Raw genomic sequence first — 12,312 nt, 5'->3', positions numbered from 1 at the left:
CTAATTTCCCTTGTTAGCCACGGTTGAGCCACCTTCCCCGTTTTAGTTTTACGCCAGACAGGGATGTACAATTATTGAAGTTCATCCATGTGATCTTTAAATGTCTGCCATTGCTTAACCACCGTTAACCCTTCAGTATCATTCGCCAGTCTATCCTAGCCAATTCACGTCTCATACTATCGAAGTTACCTTTCTTTAAATTCAGGACCCTAGTCTCTGAATTAACTGCGTCGCTCTCCATCTTATTAAAGAATTCTACCATATTATGGTCACTTTTCCCCAAGGGGCCTCGCACAACAAGATTGCTAACTAATCCTCTCATTACCCAACACCCAATCTAGGATGGCCAGCTCTCTAGTTGGTTCCTCAACATATTGGTCTAGAAAACCATCCCTTATACACTCCTCCACCGTATTGCTACCAGTTTGGTTAGCCCAATTTATATGTAGATTAAAGTCACCCATGATAACTGCTGTACCTTTATTGCACGTATCCCTAATTTCCTGTTTGATGCCTTCCCCAATCTCACTACCACTGTTTGGTGGTCTGCATACAACTCGCACTAGCGTTTTCTGCCCTTTGGCATTCCGCAGCTCTACTCATACAGATTCCACATCATCCAAGCTAATGTCCTTCCTTACTATTGCGTTAATCTCCTCTTTAACCAGCAACACTACCCCACCTCCTGTTCCTTTCTGTCTATCCTTCCTGAATATTGAATATCCCTGGATGTTGAGTTCCCAGCCTTGATCACCCTGGAGCCATGTTTCCGTAATCCCAATTACATCATATCTGTCAACAGCCATCTGCGCAGTCAATTCATCCACCCTATTACGAATGCTCCTCGCATTGAGACACAGAGCCTTCAGGCTTGTTTTTTTAACACACTTTGTCCTTTTCGAATTATGTTGTAATGCGGCCTTTTTTGATTTTTGCCTTTGATTTCTCTGCCCTCCTCTTTTCCTTATCTCCTTTCTACCTTTTGCTTCTGCCCCCATTTTACTTCCCTCTGTCTCCCCACATAGATTCCCACCCCTCTGCCATATTAGTTTAAACCTTCCCCAACAGCACTTGCAATCACTCCCCCTAGGACATTGGTTCCAGTCCTGCCCAGGTGCAGACCGTCCGGTTTGTACTGGTCCCACCTCCCCCAGAACCGGTTCTAATGTCCCAGGAATTTGAATCCCTCCCTCTGGCACCATTCCTCAAGCCACATATTCATCTTAACTATCCTGCTATTTCTATTCTGACTAGCACGTGGCATTGGTAGCAATCCTGAGATTACTACCTTTGAGGTCCTACTTTTTAATTTAACTCCTAGCTCCCTAAATTCAGCTTGTAGGGCTTCATCCCATTTTTTTATCTATATCGTTGCTACCTATATGCACCATGACAACTGGCTGTTCACCCTCCCCCTCCAAAATGCTCTGCAGCCGCTCCGAGACATCCTTGACCCTTGCACCAGGGAGGCAATATACCATCCTGGAGTCTCGATTGCGGCCGCAGAAACGCCTATCTATTCCCCTTACAATAGAATCCTCTACCACTATAGCTCTCCCACTCTTTTTCCTGCCCTCCTGTGCAGCAGAACCACCCATGGTGCCATGAACTTAGCTGCTGCTGCCTTCCCCTGATGAGTCATCTCCCCCAACAGTATCCGAAGTGGTATATCTGTTTTGGAGAGAGATGACCGCAGGAGACTCCTGCACTGTCTTCCGACTCCTGCTCTGCCTGATGGGGATTGGATATATTCTTGAATAGGAAAGATTTGCAGCACTATGGTGAAAGATCAGGGATGTGGGACTAATCAGATAGCTCTTTCAAAGAGTCGACACAAACACGATGGGTGGAATGGCCTCTTCTTGGATGTATGATTCTATGATCCTATAATTATTCAAAATTGCAGTCAATCAGTTTGGTGCACTGTTGGCTTGCTATGTGCTAGCAGCCAGGCATTTCTGGAATAAAAGCTGAAAATGCTGGTAACATTCAGCAGGTCAGGCAGCAACTGGAAAAAGTTAGAGCTGTAACAGGTTTTTAAGCAAGTGCAGGGGTATGGAAATGGTGGGCGACGGTGGGCGGGGGGTGGGGTGGGAGGCGGCTGAGGAAAGAACAAAAGGGAAGGTCTGTGATAGGGTGGAAGGCAGAAGAGATTAAGAGGCAAAAGGGATGATGGTGCAAGGCAAAAGGAGATGGTAATGGGATAAGTTAAGAAACAAAAGATGAGTCTAAATAGGGTGTAAATAGAAATGGCAGAATCATCAACAGCTGCCATGGGAAAGAGAGAAAAAAAATAGATGAAAATGTAAAAATGTGGTGGCAGGGGCTATGGTCTGAAATTGTTGAAACTCGATGTTGAGTCCAGAAGGCTGTAAAGTGCCTAAACGAAAGATGAGGTGCTGTTCCTCGAGCTTACCTTGAGTTTCATTGGAACAGTGCAAGAGGCCGAGGACGGAGAGGTCAGAGTGGGAGTAGAGTGGAAAATTAAAGTGACAGGCGACCAGAAGCTCAGAGTCACCCTTGCAGACTGAATGGAGATGTTCTGTAAAATGGTCACCCAATCTGCGTTTGGTCTCCCCAATGTAGAGACCACATCGTGAGCAGCGAATTGAGTACAAGAAATTTAAAGACGTACAAGTAAATTGCTGTTTCACCTGAAAGGAGTGTTTGGGGCCCTGGAAAGTGGGAAGGGAGGAGGTAAAAGGGCAGGTGTTGCATCTCCTCCGCTTGCATGGGAAGGTGCCTTGGGAAAGGGAGGGGGTGCTGGGGGTGACTGGAATGGACTTGGGTGTCGTGGAGGGAGCGGTCCCTTCGAAATGCTGAGAGGGGAGGGGAAGATGCGTTTGGTGGTGGGATCATGCTGGAGGTGGCGGAAATGGTGGAGGATGATCCGTTGAACATGGAGGTTGGTGGGGTGAAAGGTGAGGACAAGGGGAATCCTATTGTGGTTCTCAGAGGCAAGGGAAGGGGTGAGAGCAGAAGTGTGGGAAATAGAATGGACATGGTCGAGGGCCATGTCAACCACTGTAGAGGGGAATCCCTCTATATGACGAAAAAGGAAGACATATCGGAAGCACTAGTATGGAAGGTGGCAGAACAGACGTGATGGAGACGGAGAAGCTGGGAGAATGGATTGGAGTCTTTACAGAAAGCGGAGTGGGGGGGAAGTGTAACCCAGGTAGCTGTGGGAGTCAGTGGGCTTATAATGAATGTTTGTCAATAGCCTATCCCCAGAAATGGAGACAGAGAAGTCAAGGAAGGGAAGGGCAGAGTCGGAGATGGATCATGTGAAGATAAGGGAAGGATGGAAATTGGAAGCAAAGTGAATGAAATTTTCTCGTTCAGGATGAGTGCAGGAAATGGCACCAATACAGTCATCAATGTACCAGAAAAAGAAGTGAGGGAAGAGACCTGAGGAAGTCTGGAACAAAGAATGTTCCACATATCCCATGAAAAGGCAGGCATAGATAGGATCCATGCAGGTTCCCATAGCAACACCTTTAATTTGGAGGAAGTGAGTGGAGTCAAAGGAGATGTTGTTCAATGTGAGAACACGTTCAGTCAGGCGGAGGAGAATGGTGGTGGATGGGGACTGGTTGGGCCTCTGCTCGAGGAAGAAGCGGAGTGCCCTCAGGTTATCCTGGTGGGGGATGGAAGTGTAGAGAGATTGGACGTCTGTAGTAAAAAGGAGACGGTTGGGGCCAGGAAACTGCTAAAGTGGCACAGGGCATCGGAAGAGTCGCAAATGTAGATGAGAAGAAACTGGACAAGGGGAGATAGGAAGAAATAAGTTCTGTGGGGCAAGAACAGGCTGAAACAATGGGTCTACCAGGGCAATCCTGTTTGTGGATCTTGAGAAGGAGGTAGAAGCGGACTGTGCGGGTTTGGGGAACTATGAGGTTGGCGGCTGTGGAGGGAAGATCTCCAGAGGAAATGAGGTCAGTGACAGTCTGGGAAATGATGGCTTGATGTTTGATTATGGTATCATGGTCCAGGGAAAGGTAGGAGGAGGAGTCAGAGAGTTGGCGTTCAGCCTTTGCAAGGTAGAGGTCGGTTCGTCAAACAACAACAACGCCACCCTTGTCAGCAGGTTTAATGGCAAGGTTGGGGTTGGATCTGAGCGAGTGGAGTGCTGCAAGTTCAGAGGGAGATAGGTTGGAGTGAGTGAGGAGAGCGGAGAAATTGAGACGGCCGAAGTCACGCCGGAAGTTCGCAATGAAAAGATCTAGAGAGGGTAAGAGGCCAGAGGGAGCGGTTCAGATAGAGTGAGAATTCTGAAAACGGGAGAAAGGGTCAGCTGTGCAGGGGGGGCGGGGGGAGTGGGGGGGTGGGGGAGGAAGAGTCCAAACATTTCTGGGTTCAACCTTCTGAATCGCAAAATCGATTGGGCTTCTGTCGCATTGGCAGCATTTAAGAACATGAATATGATTTGGATATGGGAGACATTAATGAAAGATATAAATAAGATGGTAATGTTTAAATATTAAAGCAGTACATTTTATTTTTTTAATAAGTTAAAATACACGCACCAATCTTAAAATCTACATTATTATAAATAAGTTACATTTTTTTTTACAATAAAAAAGCAACACCATTCAGTCTTTTTAATCCTCTTACAGTCTGACTGGATAATGTATACTCCTCTAAAGGACCACATTGAACATTCAGTAAATACAGTGCGTGAGCAGGGAGCAGCCACTGAGATGAAGGGGCATCAACAGGTGTCAAAGCAACACAATCGCTGGTGATATTAAAAGCCCAGTCTTCCAAATAAATATGGACTTTATCGGAGCAAGATTAGGAGACCAGGCTGGATCTGCGTTGGAGACCTCCACACACCAACTAGCCTGCAGGTGGGTTAGTGCACAGTGCTGGTGAGGCTGTGAGGGACAGTGCACATCATTAATCTACACACCAGCAGTGGGTTACTCTCTGTCTCCAATCCTTGGCAGTGAGCCACTTTACTGAAGACTGGAACTAAGGCACTTGGTTGGGGAAAAGGCAGAGGGAGCTTTACTCCGCATCAGAAGTGCTTAATGGGGCAGCACAGAGGGAGCTGAGCCCATGCTGGACCTGATCAGTGTGTGCTCAATACTGACAGTGGGGGCAAAAAGTACAAACATTATTCATTTTTTGCTTTGGACAACATAGGGTTTCCTGACAAAGAAATGGCATTGCTTCTAAATATTTTCTACCCTGTAAAGTCTACTTGCAGTAAATAAATAAATAAGTTACCAAATCTGGTGCGTTTAACATTAAAGAGACATCAATATGATTCCTGTAGCTGCATAATTCCAGTTTAACAGGGACTCTCTTTATGACATTATTGGGATATTACTATGCACTACCTTACATCAGTGACTACACTTCACAGGTACTTCATTGGCTGTAAAACACTTTGGCATGTCCTGAGGTTGTGAAAGGTGCCATATGAATGCAAGTTTTTTTTCTTTCACTTGCAACAACAATGTTTTGGGATGCTTTGAATCAATCATCAACCATCTTCAACAACAGCTGAAAGATTATATGGTTTAGTTTTAATGTGTTTTCTTTGTAAGAATTCTAGTAATTCCAGATTCAACAAAATATTGGAGCCAATTTGGGTTGGAGACATAATAGACCAGGATTTGGAGTAGTTCTTAACTCCTTTGACAAACTATGAGCCAAATAGGAACTAGAAAAACACTTGAGTTCTATTACATAGCTATGTGGACATAGGGAATGGCTAATATATGGAGAAAAAGAGAGCGAGGATACCCATCTCGCTCACCTATTTCTACATTCAAGGTATTATCCTGTATTATACAACAAATTGAATATTGACACCACGCCACACTGAATCATGTGATATGACTTCACGACAATATGAGATACCACATCACTTCTGTATGCGTTGGCACACTTGCAAGTGAGTTTTGTTGATGCAAATTGGGATATTCAGGAACTTGTCGCTCTGCAACTTCATGTTTTAGCTTCTGGAGAGTATTTATATCAGATAATAACAAATATTTCTGGATGTGTTTAATGAGATTGACATATCACTGAGATCAGATGTTTCTGACAACCCTTGGACGTGACCTGACTCCTGTGTTACGTTGCCACCTTGTAACACACTCTTCTCTATTGGTTTATTTTGAGGATGTCATCTGTCAACATAACCATCTCTGTACAGATAGACATGCATGATAATTAGTTTCCCTCCAACATCTTCCCCTCCTGACCTAAGGCAGTGACTCATGTTGGAGTACTTCCCCACCTCACTTAATCTACAAGTCTAGGTGATGTGTAGGAGGGGCACAATTGTGTCCTCACCCAATATTCACGTGGATGTGCTTTCCAGCATGAGTCACAAGATAGCAATCAGGAGCAGCAACTCTGGCTGATTTCCCCCTCCCTAGCCCAGGGACTCTGAATCCAATTATAATGCTTCTAACTCCAGCTAAAGATTGTGGTGTTAAACTATATGCAGCTAATAAATTGTAATGTCTCTTTAATGCACGCTCTTCTGTGCTAGTGCATTTCTCAAATGTTCAAACTATGTATCCAATGGACCTGTCCATGGATTAAGAAGCTCTGCAGTTCTTGGGGTTGTCCAAAGTCACGAGCAGCCGAGTGAGGTATTTTTGGAGCCTGTCGAGAGTCACGTGTCTTATGGTGAAAATGAAGGCAGAGTGCCTGCGGAGAAAAGTTTTCAGGTGATGGGCCTTCTCGCACCTGGAGATGGAGCAGCCGTACGAAGTGGCCAAGGACCTGACCAGGACTTTGAGGTTCTTCAAATCAGCTTGGATCTGCACAGTGTTGTCCATCTGGAGAGTGGAGAGAGTCTCTATAAAACAGCCCAGTGCCTCATCCACAGTACTTAGGTTCTCCAGGTTAGTCTCTCTGAGCGGCTCCGGAATCAGATCAAGTCCACTGAAGACTAGGCTTGGGGACGGCTTGAACTGGAAAAAAAACACAGCACACATGTTTATACCTATTCATTAATATCATCACTGTATGAAGTTACCTGTATTGGTATCATCCATTCAGCTTCAATCTACAGAGCTACCTGTCTAAAGTATCATCTATCCATTGTAAAAATTGCCCTATCTTTGCATTTCAGGTTATAATGATGGAAATATTGCCAATGCAAATGATACTGGTGCAACAGGTTTTACGTTTTCATACTGGAGTCTCTGAATTCCAAGGGCCTCATAATATCATTAGATTTCAGTACTTGCTGCCTCACTGGCAAAAAGATGGCACCTCTGACAGTGCAGCACTGAAGTGTCAGCCTGGATTACTTGCTCAGGAGTGGGGCTTGAATACACAACCTCCTGCCTCAGAGTAGAGAGTGCTACCGACTGAGCCAAGCTGACAGTTGCTACTTATGCTTTTTATGTCGCTCGGACAAGGAATCAGCAATTTCTGCTTTTATTTCACATTTCCAGCTGTTAAGAGCTCCCCTTATATCTGTCTCCGATTTCCAGAGCCCATTTTGTAAAAATGAATCCGCTCGTGAATTAGATATGTTAACAGGTACAAAAAGGTCTGCATATAGAGACGCCACTATTCCCGGCCGTCCGTGTACAAAAAGGGCGGCACTGCTGATCATATAAAGCTATAGCCCTGCCTCGGGTGGTGTGGCTTCTGGCTGTTTAGAGTTGGTACTTTACCACCTAAAGGAAAAAAAGCCCTTGATCATTATCCCCTGCAAGAGTTTCAATTATTTTGCACGCAATCCCGCTCAGAACCCGATTTAGTTAAGTGTTGTTTTATTTGAGTATTTTTTCCTCCTAATCCACTCCGCTCTTCCACGTGCAGATTCTTGGGGTAAAGTCCCATGGTTGTGGGTCAACCTCTGTAGTATCATCCATTCAGCCCCCATTCAGTATCTCGCTCAAGTTCTGGCCTCTTGAGCATCCCTGATTATAATCGCTTAACGATCAGTGGCCGTGCCTTCAGCTGCCCGGCCCCAAGCTCTGGAACTCCCTCCCTAAACACCTCTGCTTCTCTCCCTCTCTTTCCTCCTTTTAAGACACTCCTTAAAACCTACCTCTTTGACCAAGCTTTTGGTCATCTGCCGTAATGTTGTCTTATGTGGCTCAGTGTCAAATGTATCTTTTTAGTCTTATAACACTTCTTTGAAGCGCCTTGGGACGTTGTACTACATTAAAGGTGCTATATAAATACAAGTTGTTGTTGTTCAAGTGACTATTCTTTCTTGTATAAGCCTGAACTGGGCAGTGAGGGTTGGCATGTGGTAGAGATCAGGGCAACACCTGCCCGTTTGCCTCCTCCCCCCCAACTGTCCAGGGCTCCAAACACTCCTTCCGGGTGAAACAGCGATTTACTTCTACTTCTTCCAACTTATACTGTATTCTCGAATTTAAAATTCTCATCCTGGTTTTTAAATCCTTCCATAGTCTCATCCCTCCCTATCTCTCTAATCTCCTGCAGCCCTACAACACTCCGAGATATCTGTGCTCCTCCAATTTCGACCTCTTGTGCATCCCTGATTTTAATTGGAGGCCGTGCCTTCAGCTGCCCAGACCCTAAGCTCTGGAATTCCCTCCGTAAACCTCTCCGACTCTCTTCCTCTCTTCCCTTCTTTAAGACACTTCTTAAAACCTACCTCTGACCAAGCTTTTGGGCACCTGTCCTAACACCTGCAATATTTTGCTTTTGTCTAACATCTCCCTTGGTGTCAAATGTTGTTTGATAATGCTCCTGTGAAGCACCTTGGGACATTTTACTACATTAAGAAAGAAATACTTGGATTTATATAGCCCCTTTCACGACCACTGGCTGTCTCAAAGCCGCTTTACAGCCAATGAAGTACTTTTGGAGTGCAGTCACTGTTGTAATGATCTTTGCAGCGTGACAGCTGCAGGAAAAATGCAGGGAGTAGCGCCAGCCCTTATACATGGCCTTTTTCAATCTCACAAAGGCCTTTGACACTGTCAACCGTGAGGGTCTATGGAGCATCCTCCTCCATTTCGGATGCCCGCACAAGTTTGTCAACATCCTTCGCCTGCTCCACGACGACATGCAGGCCATGATCCTTACCAGCGGATCCATTACAGACCCAATCCACTGGGGTCAAGCAGGGCTGCACCACTGCTCCAACCCTCTTCTCAATCTTCCTCGCTGCTATGCTCCACCTCGCAGTCAACAAGCTCCCCGCTGGAATGGAACTAAACTACAGAACCAGTGGGAAGCTGTTTAACCTACGCCGTCTCCAGGCCAGGTCCAAGATCACCCCAACCTCTGTCGTTGAGCTACAGTACACGGACGACGCCTGCATCTGCGCACATTCTGTGGCTTAACTCCAGGATATAGTCGACATATTTACTGAGGCATACAAAAGCATAGGCCTTACGCTAAACATCCGTAAGACCTCCACCAGCCTGTCCTTGCCGCATAGCACTGCACCCCCAAGTCATCAAGATCCATGGCTTGGCCCTCGACAACGTGGACCATTTTCCATACCTCGGGAGCCTCTTATCAACAAAAGCAGACATTGATGTGGAGATTCAACACCGCCTCCAGTGTGCTAGTGCAGCCTTCGGCCGCCTGAGGAAAAGAGTGTTTGAAGACCAGACCCTCAAATCTACCATCAAGCTCATGGTCTACAGGGCTGTAGTAATACCCGCCCCCCTGTATGGCTCAGCGGCATGGACGATGTACAGAAGATACCTCAAGTCGCTGGAGATATATCACCAATGATGTCTCCGCAAGATCCTACAAACCCCCTGGGAGGACAGACGCACCAACATCAGTGTCCTCGTCCAGGCTAACATCCCCAGCATTGAAGCACTGACCACACTTGATCAGCTTTGTTGAGCAAACCACATAGTTCGCATGCCAGACACGAGACTCTCAAAGCAAGTGCTCTATGCGGAGCTCCTTCATGGCAAACGAGCCAAAGGTGGGCAGCAGAAATGTCACAAGAACATCCTCAAAGCCTCCCTGATAAAGTGCGACATCACCTGAGAGTCCCTGGCCAAAGACCGCCCTAAGTGGATGAAGTGCATCCGGGAGGGCGTTGAGCACTTTGAATCTCAACGCCGAATGCATGCAGCAATCAAGCGCAGGCAGCGGAAAGAGAATGCAGCAAACCAGTCCCATCCACCCCTTCCCTCAACGACTATCTGTCCCACCTGTGACAGAGTCTGTGGCTCTCGTGTTGGACTGTACAGCCACCAAACAACTCACTTCAGGAGTGGAAGCAAGTCTTCCTCGATTCCGAGGGACTGCCTATGATGATGATTGTTGTAAAGGCGCTATATAAATACAAGTTGTTTTTAAATGAAATGTAGTTTCTTCGATCACAATGGAAACTCCATTTGCCATTTTACCTCTCTCCTGTTATTTATTAAATCATTTCTTGCTCATAATTTAAATTTGGTTTACGATTCTGACCAAAATTCCACTTTTTAATTTCCGACCCTCGCTCGGTTATTTTTACGTTGCGATTTGATGAAGATTTTTTGTTTGCATTTCTGTGTTGCTGAGAAATGTTATTTCGTGTTTACAGCTACGCTAAACGATTACTATTTAAGTTACTCTGTTTGGGGAGGATTTGTCGCCGCTAGTTTCGTTTCCCGGTCGGAGTGAGAGTTGTTTGTTCTGGCGAGTGTTTTATAATCGGATCTGACAACAATTCAGGAAGTGATTTATTGACCGATGTTTCATCAGCCGTGCCAACAATTAGCTGCTTATGTAAAATATACGAATTTTATATAAGGATTGTTACAGTAAAGAGTAGTGAAATTTACCTGAACTTGTCAGACGGGCACAATGAACACAATAACTTCCCAGTGAAATTTCAATGGAATCGCCTTGTTATCGGCAACGAAATGTTTCTAACTGCAACCCATTGACTTAATCCTCACACTCAGTCCCTTTCTGTTTCTTTCCCCCGTCACTCTAATACTTCCTCTTATTCTTTTTTCTCTTCACATTTTCTTTCCCCCCTCTTCCTGTTGATATTCACTCCGTTATTCCGTTCCTTGTCCTACTAACTTCGCCCGATCCTTCCGGGTACCGCCCCCTGGTTTTCTCCCAACAATCTTTTACTTTATTCAGATTTCCAGAGGAGACAACTTGATTCTTGAGCTTCTTGATTTGTATGATTTACATTTAGAAATAATTGAGATTTAAAGCCCGAAACAGTGGACATCGCCGATTTGCTCTTCCGAACTTGTAATTCTAAAGTTTTTTGAAGAAACGTTCTATCTTCAAAAGCTTTAGAAAATTATGTTTAAAATAAACCGAAATAGCTGAGTGAAATCGGCAGATCCCATGGCCGTAAGCATCATGTCCAAGCATCTTTCTCTTTCCGTTGCCTGTCCCATGGTTCAGGTGAATGTGAAAGATCCCAGAGCACTATGTAAAGAGCAGGGAGTTCTCTTGGTGTCCTGGTCAAACATTGGTGACCCAACCAACACCACCAACAACAATTCAACTGCTCATTCATCGCATCGCTACCTGAGGGCAGAGACAGCCCTCCACACAACAGGCACATTACACTCAAAGTGATTCTGGACATTTGAGGAATGTGATACGGTGCTACGTAAATGCAAAATCTTCTCCTGTTTCAGAACACCCCCCCCCCCCAAATCCGCACTCCAGCCGACTGTTCTGTCCTCGCCCCACCACAGCTGGCTGTGTATCCCCTCACCCCCACTCCACAGCTGGCTGTGTATCCCCTCACCCCCACTCCACATCTGGCTGTTTATCCCCTCACCCCCATTCCACAGCTGGCTGTTTATCCCCTCACCCCCACTGCACAGCCGGATGGTTCCCCCCACTGCACATCTGGCTGTTGCTCCCTTACCTCCACATCATCTGGCTGTTTGCTCCCTCGCCCCCACATCTGGCCGTTGCTCCCTCACCCCCGCTCCACATCTGGATGGTCCTCCCCACCTGCACTCCACAGCTGGCTGTTGCTCGGAGGGAGGAAGTGATGCCTTACCTGGTTGCTGAGCTGCTGGATGCGGCTGATGGCGGTCTGGGCCAGCAGGCGGGTATCTCGGATGGCTCGCTCTCTGGCGGTGGGACGTCCTGAGCAGAGCGGGGCCAGGATCCACAGAACGGTCCAGACAGGCAGGGCGGAGCTCCTCATCTTGAGAATGTGAGGTGAAGAATTGGCCAAGCGACGAGTGGAAGATCAGGTGAAGCTATCAACAAACATAGGAACACAGTGCAGATTCACGCTGGGTTTACAGTTTCAAACATTGTGCTTTATTGGAGAGATGCCTCCACAAATCCTTCCTGCTCTGGGGCAAGGCTCTTCACTCTCCGACAGGAATCGTTTCTTAAAGGGAC

General features: G+C 46.2%; 1 protein-coding gene across 1 annotated transcript; it reads right to left on the bottom strand.

Annotated features, from left to right (window-relative positions):
- Positions 1-6,563: 6,563 nt before the first annotated feature.
- On the bottom strand, positions 6,564-12,109 carry lepa (leptin a). The gene is made up of 2 exons (XM_070898383.1): positions 11,960-12,109; positions 6,564-6,941 (listed from the first exon to the last, which is right to left on the bottom strand). The coding sequence occupies exons 1-2, from the start codon at positions 12,107-12,109 to the stop codon at positions 6,564-6,566; spliced, it is 528 nt and encodes a 175-aa protein (XP_070754484.1).
- Positions 12,110-12,312: the final 203 nt, after the last annotated feature.

The sequence above is a fragment of the Pristiophorus japonicus genome, chromosome 13 (genome assembly GCF_044704955.1).
Source record: "Pristiophorus japonicus isolate sPriJap1 chromosome 13, sPriJap1.hap1, whole genome shotgun sequence".
Lineage (NCBI taxonomy): Eukaryota > Metazoa > Chordata > Chondrichthyes > Pristiophoridae > Pristiophorus > Pristiophorus japonicus.
Note: the sequence above shows the minus strand (reverse complement) of the source record. Positions and strands in the feature narration are given on the sequence as shown.

Excerpts from the sequence above, each read along its gene's own strand:
- lepa (XM_070898383.1), bottom strand. The coding sequence starts at position 12,109 with ATGAGGAGCTCCGCCCTGCCTGTCTGGACCGTTCTGTGGATCCTGGCC. Across the intron at positions 6,942-11,959 it reads TCCAGCAGCTCAGCAACCAG|TTCAAGCCGTCCCCAAGCCT; the intron begins GTAAGGCATCAC and ends TTTTTTTTCCAG.